At 45.4% G+C, this 13,460-nt stretch overlaps 1 protein-coding gene across 1 annotated transcript in view; it reads left to right on the forward strand.

Moving 5' to 3' along the window:
• Positions 1–12,740, forward strand: part of LOC117966645 (uncharacterized) — a 45,566-nt gene extending 32,826 nt beyond the window's left edge. Inside the window, exons 73-101 of the mRNA XM_059009953.1 lie at positions 283–391; positions 589–728; positions 983–1,108; positions 1,300–1,479; positions 1,790–2,014; positions 2,178–2,304; positions 2,661–2,860; positions 2,959–3,171; positions 3,435–3,580; positions 3,755–3,882; positions 4,026–4,173; positions 4,377–4,509; positions 4,825–4,983; positions 5,068–5,194; positions 5,286–5,491; positions 5,719–5,881; positions 6,200–6,282; positions 6,524–6,684; positions 6,789–6,927; positions 7,347–7,522; positions 7,687–7,780; positions 8,157–8,297; positions 9,087–9,431; positions 9,541–9,668; positions 9,935–10,053; positions 10,706–10,806; positions 11,248–11,285; positions 11,378–11,515; positions 11,749–12,740. Coding sequence (XP_058865936.1) covers positions 283–391; positions 589–728; positions 983–1,108; positions 1,300–1,479; positions 1,790–2,014; positions 2,178–2,304; positions 2,661–2,860; positions 2,959–3,171; positions 3,435–3,580; positions 3,755–3,882; positions 4,026–4,173; positions 4,377–4,509; positions 4,825–4,983; positions 5,068–5,194; positions 5,286–5,491; positions 5,719–5,881; positions 6,200–6,282; positions 6,524–6,684; positions 6,789–6,927; positions 7,347–7,522; positions 7,687–7,780; positions 8,157–8,297; positions 9,087–9,431; positions 9,541–9,668; positions 9,935–10,053; positions 10,706–10,806; positions 11,248–11,285; positions 11,378–11,515; positions 11,749–11,913 — 4,358 coding nt within the window. The 3' untranslated portion in view covers positions 11,914–12,740. The remainder of the gene's footprint in view (positions 1–282; positions 392–588; positions 729–982; positions 1,109–1,299; positions 1,480–1,789; positions 2,015–2,177; positions 2,305–2,660; positions 2,861–2,958; positions 3,172–3,434; positions 3,581–3,754; positions 3,883–4,025; positions 4,174–4,376; positions 4,510–4,824; positions 4,984–5,067; positions 5,195–5,285; positions 5,492–5,718; positions 5,882–6,199; positions 6,283–6,523; positions 6,685–6,788; positions 6,928–7,346; positions 7,523–7,686; positions 7,781–8,156; positions 8,298–9,086; positions 9,432–9,540; positions 9,669–9,934; positions 10,054–10,705; positions 10,807–11,247; positions 11,286–11,377; positions 11,516–11,748) is intronic.
• Positions 12,741–13,460: the final 720 nt, after the last annotated feature.

The following is a 13,460-nucleotide window of genomic DNA, read 5'->3' on the forward strand; positions in this document are numbered from 1 at the left end:
AATGTCTAAGCACCTTTTAGTGGGATTTGCTTCTCAGTACAATTTAGAATTGCAGTACCTGTTACTTTGATCCACCATCATGATAAACTGAAGGGTGAATGCTAGTTCATACTTTCATTTTTGTTATCAGCTCTAGCTGGTTGCGCCCCCCCCCCCCCCCCATCATCTCCCGGTTGTTGTAAGACTGAAGTACGAACCAGCCTTTAGAGTTTGAAACAGTATTGTTCATGCTAGATAGATCTACCCTTGATGAATTCTGTATTTGTGTTTGTGTGATTGTAGCCACGCAGGTCCCTCAGCTCTGCCCCAACGGGACCTTCACCTCAGCTGCCATGTCCGGCCTCCAAGAGGAGAGAGAATGCTTGCCCTGCCCTTCAGGGAAGTTCTGCAGGTACTGCCGTTTTCTATCACTATGGCTTTTAACCCCCAGGTACAGTTCTGTGTGATTACTGGAGTTAGCACCGCACAATTTACTGGGATCAATTCATTCATTTAATTTCAGCCTGCAGCAAATGCTGCATGGTATGGAGGTGGCCTCTCTGTGTTGACTCTTCCACCTGGTCTTGTCTCCTGTCTCTTGCTGTGTAGAGGAGGGAAGATCCAGGGAAGCTGTGCTGCCGGTTTCCTCTGCTTGTCTGGGAGCTCTGAGTTCACCCCCCGTGGCTCTAAACTGGAGAACCGCACTAGCTGTGAGTGGGGAGAGATGTGTGCCGGTCTCTGTCCTGCAGGTAGCGCTCCTGTTTAACCTTTTCAATACATTTAGCATACTAACCTTTTTTTTTTTTTTACCCTAATGTATGTTACACCCTTTTCCATGATCATACATTGCAGCAAACTTAAATAAGGGGAATTGCCTGCTATCTACATGCATACTAACCCAAAATAACACAAATCTTTAATTGCACATGTGACATCTCTTAGAGTAAGCAAAACGATGATTCTTTTAGTTCCTGTGTTTGACTTACAAATATTACCTGAGCAGGGTTCTACTGTCCTGAAGGGACGGAGGAGCCTAGTGCATGTCCAGCACACACCGTCAGAGCCTCGCCAGGGGCCAGCCAAAGAGACCACTGCCTTCCCTGCCCTCCACAGTACTGGTGCAAAGAAGGTAGGGGACATAAAACATGCCACTTGTGTGTTAAATCTAATTTAACATACAGTACATTGCAGTGGTCTTATAAGACAGATAACAGCCAGAGAATGGTACTTGGTAATGGAGAATGGTACTAATGGTACTAAAGTTACAGAATTCATTCAATGACCCTTGGTAGATTTCGAATCTACTTTGCGTTCCTCCAGGGGACCCTGTCATGTATCTGTGCCCCGCTGGACATTACTGCAACGGACTGAAGGAAAGTGACCCTCAGATCACAGCAGGACCGCAAGAGTGTCCGGTGCACACATACCGCGCTGACCCTGGGGCAGGGAGCAGAGGGGACTGTCTGACCTGTCCTGCTGGATACCACTGCAACTCCACAGGTCTGCTGCATTCCATTTCTAAAGAACTCGCTTTCCTTTTAATATTTGCAATCATTCTGGGTGTAATGTTTTTCCAGTATATTTTTGTATGCACTGTTGGTCAGTGCTTTGCAGACAGAAAGATGATGTCATACCTCCCTTCTAAAGAGAGTTTTGTGGGCGGAACATGCATGACCAACAGAGCAGACTGGCGGAACATGCATGACCAACAGAGCAGACTGGCAGAACATGCATGACCAACAGAGCAGACTGGCTCGAGAGCAGAGCTACATCTCTAATGATTGAAGTTTCTGCTCTAATTGTTTCTCAGGTCTCACAGACTATGTCCACCACCCCTGTCCGCCAGGGTTCTGGTGCCCCGGGTCAGGAAGTCCGGTTCTGTGTCCAGCAGGAACCATGAGAACTGAACCGGGAAGTACCGCAGTGAGCCACTGTGACCCCTGCACTGCCGGCTTCTACTGTCCCGATCCGATGGTAACTGGCCAGCCCAACATCCACGGGATTCCCTGCCGTGCCTCCTATGAGTGTCCCCCAGGTGAGAGGGCTGATACTGTGTGCAAGACAGCAGCTTCCCTCCAGACAGTATAAGGGCACCTTGGGGAAAGTTTTCTATGTGTGATCTGTGAAATAGGTAATCATTTCATTTCAGGCACTGTAGGATCCCTTTGGCAACTATTTTTTTTATTCTCCTTTTCTAGGTGCAGTGACTGAAGTGTTATGCAGAGCTGGATCGTATTGCGGACCCCAGACTGGAGCCCCCAGCGCCTGTCCTGGGGGGTATTTCTGTCCAGAGGGATCCCAAAGTTACAACACACCTGCACAGCTGTGCGTTAACTTTTTTTTTTTCCCCCTAGTTAAACTGAGCTCTAGGTTTAAGTCTATTAAATATGGTTTGAAACCAAATCTAAATGTATGCAAGAGAGAATTTACTCTGTCTCTATTGGCCAGGTCTGCCCTTAAGTTAAGGTAAAGTAAAATGTGATATTCTGACCTGTAAAACCATAATAAACTAAGACAAGTAAGCACTCGTTTTGGCTTGTGTCTTCTACATTCAAGATGTTGGTCTGCTTGACCTTGGTTTCCCTTGGGTTTAGAAACAGGTTTGTGATCAAGGAGATCAGAGATCTCTCTGGTGTTTTCTGATCGAGAGGTGACTGGGGATTGATCTGATCTGTCCTCAGGTGTGTGTTCCCCTTCTACTGCCCCCCGAGCAGCTCGCGGCTGCTGCCCTGTGATGGGGGCTTCATGCCGGTCAATGTGAGCGGCCTCAGGGACTCGCTGGAGAGGAGCTGTGTGGAGTGCCGTTCTGGGACATACAGACCCAGCTTAGAGAGTGAACTCCACTGCCTGCCCTGCCCTGCTGGATACCACTGTCCCCAAGGTACCTCAGGATGGAACTGTCATGCTATATAAAGGACAGTCTTGGGTGCGAACCTGGAGAGCTGATCAGTGCCTCTGTGTTGTGTTTGTTCAACTCAGGCACAGAGCACTACATGTCGAACTCCTGTCCCATTGGTTACTACTGCCCTGCCAGCACGGCATTGGCGGTACCATGCCCTACCGGTTCCTACGGCAACAGCACCCAAGCAAAGCATCGTGGGGAATGTTACCCGTGCCCTGCAGATACCTTTAATCATCTGTTTGGCCAGAAAGCCTGCTTTCCATGCGGGAGCTCATCCTTCTCACTTCCAGGTAAGCTTTTGACGTTTTTCAAGAGTTCAGGCCTTACATGGGCAGCCACGGTCACAAGTTACGCTTCTAGTTTAATCTCTTTACAATCCTCCGTGTTCAAGAACATTAGTAGTGAACGATGTAGGCTTTGCATACGCAGCATAATTTGATTGAATGTTGGTGACACAGGAAAATATAATACTGTATTGTTAATATTGAATCTACCCCGATGTCAGAGCTCACTGTAGGGAAGCAGTTGAATAAAGCTGGTCTGACTTCCTCAGGCGCTGACTCCTGCATCTGCCGTGGACTGAACCGTGCCTTCCAGCAGTCCGACGGCTCGTGCATCTGCAGAGCGGGCTACGTGTACTACAATGAGCTGGACCAGAAGAGATCCACCGGCAACAGCGACATGGACTGCCAGTCAGAGGTCAGAGCAGCGCGTCCACTTACACATGGGCTAATTCACTTTTCAAGGTTTACTGACTCCAGTCGTCTGGGGCTACTAATCCAGTGCACTTAAAAAGACCACTCCTGCTCATGAGCATTGCTGCATAAACCTGCTGTGATTGTTCTCCCAGCAACCTTTCCTCCTGTATTCCAGGTGAACGAGCGCTGTGGCCCCGGAGAGCTGCGTCTGGCCTCCACGAGAGAGTGTGTCCTGCCTGGAGGATATGACTGCACGGCAGCCTGTGGGAGCCAGGGAGGGAACCTCTCTGTGGAACTTGGAATGTCAGTGTAGCACTGTGTACACCTTCTAAAACACTGTGTGTCTTTACTCAAACCTGCTTCTTATAAATAAGGTGTGCTCATTCCCTGTAATATCTGTCTAATAACTGATAACAATGTCTGTTTGAATCTCCTTCGCTTTTCAGCTGCCACTGCGCAGAGTACGTGTCGGCTGAAGAACTCTGCGACGCCTCTTGTTTCTCTAAGATGCCCAAGATTACCGCTAGCCTGGGGCCAAATGGACAACTTGTGCTTAACATCAAGGACAGAGAGGCCAGAGGGACCAGGGACAAAGTGAGCCTGTTTTTATTAACCTGACAGATCCCCTTCATTAATACAAAGCTTACTGGTATATATAACCTACAGCAAGACATATTTAAAGCCACATTAAGCCAATTTTTTAAAACTCAAAATGTAAGTTGATATATGAACCCGTAAATCCAAACCTCTTCCAGTGCAGTATTAATGGGATTGCTGCTGTGCTTCTGTCACTCTAGCATGTGGTGGATTCCCTGGGTCCTGAACAGTACAGCCCTGCTGGTGGGAGTGTCCATATTGTCCAGTTTGCACCAGAGGGGGTGTTTGGATTGATTGTGAAAGAGAGAAGGCTGCTTGACGTTTTTCTCTCAGGTGAGTCTCATTAATCTTCCAATCAAAAACACTTTGTCAAAAACCAAACTGCAGCTACTTAAAATCAAGACTAGCAGTATCAACACTGCATCTAAATACCATACTGTATAGGAAACGGTGGATTTATTTTACTTGGAGAGGTTTTTTTTTATATTAACTAGACAATAAATACCAGCAACTACAGAAAAAAGACCAAGGTTAAAAAGAAAAAGCATTTCTTTTTAATTCCAGTAAACAATGTTGATAGTTCCTGAGGTTTAGGCTCATTTTTATTTCTTTTTTAAATGATGACTCTCTCATCCTTGTCCATGTCAGGAGAGAGTACGAGTCCCGAGGTGACAGAGACCCCCAATACCTTGTCAAGGAATCGAAGGAGTTCAGAACACGCTGCTGCAGCAGCCAGGATCCCCAACCCCATTGCCTGTCTCAAACCCAACGATATGATCATCTTTCAGCTCTCCCTCAACCACCGCAGTGAGACTCCGCTGGTTATCATTATAGTTCATCAAGGATTGCATTTCTGAATGTGTTTATAGAGCTTGTTCTCTTTATTTCCAGACCGCAGCCTAAGCCACTTCCCAGTGTACCAGAAAGACCATCTCTTCAACAGCAACCCCGGCTGGGATTCGGGAGCCTTCCGAAGACTAGGGCACTTGGTCAAGGAGACGCGGTTCAACTTCTCCAGGTAAGGAGCCCTGGCTTTCTATCGTGTAAGAAAACGTTCCAGTTTTTTCATCTTTGTACAGTAGCATGTTGTGTGTGTGCTTCTCGGTCAGATTCGCCCATGTGTTCTTGGAGCCTGGGAAGTACGTGTTGCTGGACAATGCGGTGCTGGAGCGCAGCCTCGTCGTGGTGGTCAGCGAGCATCATACCGAGTGCGAGTCCAGGAGCTTCCAGCCCTCGTCACCGGGACACCTGGTCCGACACGGCGTTCTCAAGCAGCGGCAGCTCAACTTGGTACCGAACTGGGGCGCCATTGCAGGTAATCAGAGCTCCGCATACTGAGAGATCACAGTTCAGAACCAAACTGCAGCTTTCCTATCTCAGTGTTGGGCAGCAGTTTGCAGTCCCATCGTGAAAACCACCAAACAGTCCCGTCAGGTCAGAATCTGAACTGATTGGAACCCAGCGCCATTGTTCTTCGTAACAAAAGTCACAAAGAACGACAAAACCAGGAGTGCCTTCCTGAAGTGTGTTCTGCCCTGCCAGGTGTGCTTGGTCTCCTGGCCCTGGCGGTCGCTGTGCTGACAGCCTCGGCTCTGGTTCTGAAACCCATTCACGCTGGACTGAGCCCCTGGAGGAGCTGGAAACCCAAGTGGCGCAGCCTGGGAGAGCCCTGCATCCCGCCAGGTTATATCTTCACCAGGGACAGGTACAGTAGAGGGGCCAGCGCCTTGAACAACACCTACTAATATACTGTACCATCTGAACACTTACTAACACCCAGGACCCAGAGCTCTTTTACACAATCACAGCAGTTTAGCAAGCCTTATCAGAGCCCTCAAACGTCTTATTTTTATTACACTGGCAAGAAAATATCATATGATGCTTTAGGGAGGGTGACCTTTCATTCAGGGCTTTTGCTAAGATATACAGTTTACCAGATTGTTGAATTGTGAGACACCGCTGGTACTTTTTCTGTAGTTTAAACATTGTAATATTTTCCTTCCATGTCCTTTTGGAATTCTAGTTTGGAATGCTATGACACTCTTGCTTGCCGGGGAGAGGGAGAAGGAGCAGAGACAGAAGAGGAGTCTGCTGTTTTCAAAGCCGGTGAGGACGTCTAATGATTTATTGATATCAAGTAGTTTGCGTATCAAGTAAAAGGTGTTCATGTGATACATTTTGCTTATATGAACTAATGTAAAAGGTCTCTTTCTAAGGACCATTGTATTTGGAACATACTACATAATACACTACTTGTGTGTGTGCATATATATATATATATATATATATATATATATATATATATATATATATATATATATATATATATATATGCTGTGTGTTGCAGGTAAAAGGCCAGGGGAGATGGAGCTGGAGGATTTCAATGTGCGGACCCTCTATGATAAACTGGAGGACCAGAACCTTCACCTGGCTGCCCAGCTGGCCAAGCACCGCAGTGAAATGCTGGACTTCTACAAGAGCATCTGCAAGCAGACTGAGGCTTTGAAGGTGAGAGGCTTTGACTGGACCCTCTGCATCCACAAATCAACTGCACACGCCCAGCTTATACAGCGTATACCGTATAACATTAAACTGAAATCTACTGTCCCTAGGAAATGATGGAGTGTATTGACCCTGCTAGACTGGCTGTGATAGAGAAGAAGTGGGTCCTCCTTGAAACATCTGGTCTAATTAAGAGAATTGAAGACCACGAAACCAGCAGCCCAACCAACGACATGCAGACCGAGAGCTGTAAGGAGATATTAAACAGTCCCGAGGCAATGTGCTTTACTATGAGTGCATTCCCTTAAAAAAACCATAGCAAAACCAGCAAGTGCAATGCAATGAATTTGGAACAAGTACTGCAGAGTGGTATTGGTTCTGTAACACACTGGTACTGCAGTGGATTACCACTTAGAATTGGTGCACACTATTGGCATGCAATCATCGATATGGTACAGTTCTACCAATGAATAATAGCTTAGTAGACACTTAGTAGAGAACCTCTGCGTTTCCATTGCATGTCACTGAAGAGCTATAGCATTTACCTCAATTACATTTGCCATGGAGGGATCTTCAGTCCACTGGAACTGAAGTTAGGAAAATCTCTTGCTCGACAGACTTTACTTTGTTCATACTGATAAGAAATCTTTTGTTTGTCTTGTTTGCAGGTTCCTCCACTCACCTGCTGGAGGCGCTGTTGAGAGGTGTGGAGAGTCTGCTCTTCAGGATGAGTTCAGAGAATCTTTCTATCAGCCGAGAAGCAGCACAGAGGCATTGTGGGATAGCAGATTGCAGCGGGTTGAGCGTGCCCAGTCACTTGGGGATGGATACTGGGCGGGCCAAGGTGAAAAACACACCTGCTCCTCATACACAATAAAAAATATATTCCTAAGAAATTAGGATCCCCTGTAAAAGCTGGTCATATTTATACTGCTTTAACAGTTGCTTTACCCTACCCGTATGTGCTTTACCATACTGCCTGTGCTTTACCGGGGCTCTCTGTTCCAGGATCCCAGCACCTCCCAGCAGCCAGCTCCCAAAGAAACACTAACCATTGACGCAAAAGAGTCTTTTCTAGACACAGGAGAGGCCTGCCTCTCAGGTGAGCTTGGTTACATTCTCGCAACGCCTAAACCATTCCTTTAATGCGCTGTTGTATCTGTTGTGCCCTTCTGTGACGATAGTAAAACAAAACTGAAATTAAAAAGCAACTTTTCAAGAATGTCAAACTTGATTTAATTGATCAAAACAGACCTATGCAACAGGGTGGAGGGAGTCTTAACCACTACGCAAAAGAGCCAGGCTCGTCTGCATTCGTGGCTTTAGGGCTTTTAACCTCACCTCATCTCGACGACAGGGGACAGGACAGAATCCGTAACGGCAGTGCATCACACACCACTGTCCGTTACACCTTCTTGTCAGTCCTGTTATTTTGGAAGTGTCCCCTATACTGAACTTTCAATGTGTTGGTCTTGCAGGGCAGCAGCTGCAGGTTCCAGACGCCAGCTCGCGTTCTTTAAGTGAACAGGAGCTTGCAGGCTTGATCACAGCCACCCCGCTCTCCAGCACACTGCAGCAGATACTGGAGTCGCTTCGAGACAGACACGCCCAGGAACAAGGCAGGGAAACATGGGATCAGTAGTCCACCACCTCATTGAAGTTGTACATGCTTGTAGATTGTCAGCCAAGCATTTATTAAACACTTTGGTTTTTCGCATTCAGCACTGGGCGAATGCGCTTCAGAAAAAGAAAACGTCAAGATAACGGTCAATGAAGTCGTGAGGTTTTGTTATTCATTTCCTTTAGTTAGTATATCAGTGGAAGAGGGTTAAACTGGTGCTGGATATAGTCTAATGCTGAGGCTGGGGTTTCTAGCTCATGCATCAGGTTTTTAACTGATAAAGTCACTTTACTGCAGCAGTGTTTGAAGACGTTCCTGTGGTGGGAATTTGCTTGTGAGATCAGGGTGATACATGCTATTGACCACTAGATGGCAATAGAAACCTGACAAAGAAAACTACAATACAGTACCCAGTACAGTCCTGCTCATACCAAAAGAAGTGGTAGCATGCTGAATGTTTGTTTGCATGTACATGCTGTAGATGCTGGTCTCCAGTTTGGTATTACTAGTTATCTTTGTATTTAAATGTCAATGTCAGCTTGAAGTTTTGCAATGCTTTTCCCATAGTTGAGCATGGTTTGCTGTGTTTTCTGTGCTTTTTTTTGTTAAATACATATCAGTAACCATATAAATATAGTAATTGTAAGAAAAGTCAGTTTTATTTGTAATAACCATTGTTCTTTCCAAAGCACCCCTACCTCACCCTTTTTTCTGATTTTGATGTCAATTCTTCTTTTTGCACACAAGGCGTATATTGAAATTAACTATGTCTATGTGTTCCCTTCAGAGCAAAGCACTAGAGAAGCACCCAGGGCACAGATGGAGGCAGGAGAACTAGTTCCTGTTGACTTGGGAGCTCTGACTCCTCAAAACTTCACTGTGTTCCTGTTTGGACGCCACATTGTGCACCTGCTGTGCAGCACCTGTGACTTCCCCCCAGTCACTCTCCTGCTGGCACACACAGTTCCGGACAGGAGTGGGACTGATCGCTGCTATCAGTATTATTATCACTACACTGGAGATTTCTACTATGACACCTGCACTCGAATCCTGTACCTGCACACAGCCAAGCTGGACGACTTGGGGGAGTTTAGTACTGTGCTCCTGCACACTATGGCACACATCAGTGCAGGTATGGCATATTTTGACGATAGCTGCAGTCATTTTACTTAGCGGTGCTGGTAAATTATTTGCATTCATTTATTGATATTTTGATGCATTCTGTTTATTGCAATGCGCAGGATCTCAGCCCAGGGAAAAGCAGTCTGCTGTGTTTGTCAGAGAGTTTCACAAGGCTATATCAGCAGTGTGTGCTGCATTCTTCCACGCTCACTGCCAAGTGGACACCTGGAAAGATGTGAAGGGAAAGGTAAGATTATCAATGCAAAGTTATGATCCTGTAAGCCTTTGCGCCAGTAAATCTGGTTCTGGACTGTGACTCTCTTCTGCCCCTCCTGTTAACCCTATTTATTTTAATGAATAGCAGCTTTGCAATGATGGTACCTTCTTGCCCACTGTAGTGCAAGCCTAGCTTTGAAAAATGCCTTCCCGTTTCTTGGGAGAGATTTTCCACGTTGATATTTTCCTGAAGTGCACTGCACGTTCTGAAAGTGATTTGTTAACTTGTATTCAAAGGCAGTGTGGGATTCCTGTGCAAGTACAGCAGGGTCTGACCGGCAGTCCGTATTTGAAGATTTCATGAACCTAAAGGTGCCACCCGAAAGAAGGTTCTCCAAAGAAATGCTGGAGGAAAGGTGAGTCTAATTAAGTTTTGATAAACCCCATTCACTGTGCTGTACCTGGAACACCAATACAATGAGGTACTGTAAAAGTAATATCATTGGCATTCCATTGCAATACAAGTGGATTAACTTGCAAACCCCTACCAACCTGAAACCCGAGCAGGACCCTCAGCAACAAAACACACACTGAACAGCGGGCCTCCTACAGTAACACTAGGGCTCCTGTTATAATACTGCAGTACTGGGCATATGATAATGGGACCATTCTTCTAATGGCTCTTACCATGCTACTCTTGCAGAACGATTGCATTGCCATTTATAGAGCCACTGGGTTAAAGATCATTTGGTGTTGTGTGCTTGCCATTTACAGTACAGTACTGGCTTGCCTTTTGATTTGCCAATAAAATACCTGTAATGTGTTTATTGAAATTGAACATGCTTGTAGATTCTCAACCAAGCTTAACATCCCCCAGGACGTTTCTGAAGCTCTGCTATAATGCACTATTAATAGTTTCACCAGCAGAAGCTGATATAATGACTGCCCATTAAAAACAGTTACAAATCGCTCTGGGGCTCATGAAGGTGTGCAAGCAACGGGTAGCCATGGGTCGATCAGCCTCTTCTTTATTCTTATAAGCCACTAAAACTTCCTTTTGGATTGCAGGCTTAAAAAGTTCAGATCTTTTAATTTGCACCTCAATCTCCGAGAGGTAATGAAACAGAGAAGACAAACGGAGGGACGACAGGCTGCGAACGGACAAGGAGGTGACTAAATCCAAGACTAAAATACATATATACAATAAATACATAATGCAGTCTGGTAAATATTTCAAACAATGCATTTGCAATATATTTTGTAAACATTGTCACAAGTCGTATTTGTCATTCGTGTGTTGTTCTTGTTATCTTAATTAATGAATGGTTGTTTAGAACAGCTTTGTATATAATGTTCTGTTTCAGTCGCATTCCAGGTGACTTTTTAAAATCACACCTGTGGCCTCAATAGAGCTCTCAATGTGTCTTCTCTCAAAGTACAGCTGGTACACCAGAGTGTAACTATTAACCTGTCCCCCCTGCAACACTGCCCCCGGTGGATGTAAGGAATTCCACATTTATTCAATGTGGTATTTCTTACTGATGTATTTCTTACATCCAACAGGGGGCGATTCTGTAAACCGCTGTTCTTTCTTTTTTTTGGGTTTTCAGAAACAGAGCCTGAATGCAGAGCAGATTCCGCATTGCAAGTAAGTAGTAATGTGGGTTATGTTTGTCGCATGACAAGGATATCTGTTGCTGCCACACGGGGTCCTGCTACCAATTGCTGTCTGTAACACAGGCGAGGATTCTGACCCTGGAAGAGGAGGCTGATGGGCTCAATGAGGACTTCCTGCAGCTCACTACCCAGCTGCTGGAACAGAAGGAGCAGGGCAGGCAGCTGGAGGAGGAGCTGGAAGCCGTGGAGCAGCAGACACAGGTGGGGTGGAGACCAATAATACCCCTTACTGGAGAGCTAGGCAGGGGTGTGAGGTTCTTCTGTACATTTTATCAGCAATGACCAGCTCTCTAGGGCTGTAGGCGCTCCAAGCCTAATACAACTACTACTCTATATACTGTAGTGCCAATAGCACTACTAAGCTTACTCAGGTTAGTGCTGTAGCTCACACAGCTTGCAACCCCAAGTGTTTTCTTGTGTTTGTTTTGATGCAGGATGCACATGACACTGTGAGGGGGGATGATTTTGAGCGTATCCTGAAAGCCCTGGCCCATGGCAGAGGGGAAGCCCTGATGCTAGCGCTGAAGAGACGCTGCGTGTCCCAGAGGCTGAGTGAAATTGAAACAGATCTATCCGCGCTCCGTGTTGGAGTTCAGTGAGCAGCACTGTGACGGGTTGCTGCAGTACGGGGAGGGAAACGACCAAGCTAATATATTCATAGAGCTCCTAATGGCTTGGCTAAGGGGAGCGGCTCCTTTAGTTCACTGGAAAGTAGCTTTTTGGAGCTCCTTTTGACATCTGGTGGCAGCTGTGGGGTACATGGTTTACAAGTACATTGTTTTGTCTGCTGATTTTTATTATGGATCATTTTTGTTTCCCTTTTCTGTGTGTAAAAGTTGTGTACATAAAAACAAGAAATGCTTGCTTTAACACCGTTAATAGGGTTTAGCGCCATCAAGGTAAACTATATATATATATTTCTGGAGGAATATGTGACAGTTCCTCCATTTTTATTACAACCCCTGAATTCTTCAGAGAAAGTTGACAGTTGGAAATGATAGCAAATACTCCCAAATGGCCCACAGATTCATCACTTGTGAATAATTTGAGAAGCTTTAGACACAGAAGCACCTGCCAACCAAGTTCCTACTATCAGCCCGCTATCATGCCCATTGTTACTGAAACAGAGACACATTTTACAATGCAGAATGAATGTCTGGGGTGGAGTCTGTTGTTTGAGGGACAACCATGTACATAAGTGTGTGCTACATAGCGCAGGTGTTTTTTTTCCCCCAACCCTACAGTTTGACTAATTTTGCTAGAAACAATTTTGTTTCCTTTTACTGTAAATATCATGTACAAAAACCAGCGCCCATGTGACTGCTACAGTCTTTACATGTGTTCAAGCTTCGTGTGTAACGTACAGCATTTTGGTTGCGTACAGTTGAAATAAACATCTGAAAGCATGTGGGTGATCTATTCCATATTGAGGATGTTTGTCATACATTTTTTTGAATGTGCTGTTATTCACATGATACCAGGCTTTTACTATACATGTACTATAGTTTACCAGGCATTCTAATACCTTTACTATACCTCTCTGTCCCGCACTCTGCTTGACTAATCATTTCTATGCCTTTTTTATGGGTTTGCACAAAGGCAAGTGAACCAAGACTTACAAATGCAACTGCTTATTGACTTGATGAACATTATCATCATGGAGCGAGGATGTGTCACCAGCTTGACCATGCCTCTCTTCAACTTAACTGAGGCATGACGACACCGCTGACTCATCATCCCTCTTACTGTTTTTATTGGGGGTATGATATGAATTCAGCTAGCCAGTCAGTGGACATGATTTCTAACAGCAGTGAAACTGTTGGTGCTTTGTCTGCTGCAGATGGCACAAATCCCTTGGCGCAAGACCGGAATTCCTGAAAAGAATGAGCTGGTCAGGTGGTTCCAAGCAGACCCCTGATCGTTTTACTAGGTATCTGCTTAGCCGTTTGGTATTGTGTTAACTGGGCTGTTACCCAAACACTGACGCGCAATAGTGTAGCTACCGTGACCATAACCCGTAGCAAAGAACACCAAGATATGCTGTCTGAAAACACACATACTGCAAATTACATTGTAATATAATTCAAATAAATTAATACACGTATATTGCATTATAAGAAACTAAAGCAGATTCACAGAATGTTGT

The sequence above is a fragment of the Acipenser ruthenus genome, chromosome 40, assembly GCF_902713425.1.
Source record: "Acipenser ruthenus chromosome 40, fAciRut3.2 maternal haplotype, whole genome shotgun sequence".
Classification (NCBI taxonomy): domain Eukaryota; kingdom Metazoa; phylum Chordata; class Actinopteri; order Acipenseriformes; family Acipenseridae; genus Acipenser; species Acipenser ruthenus.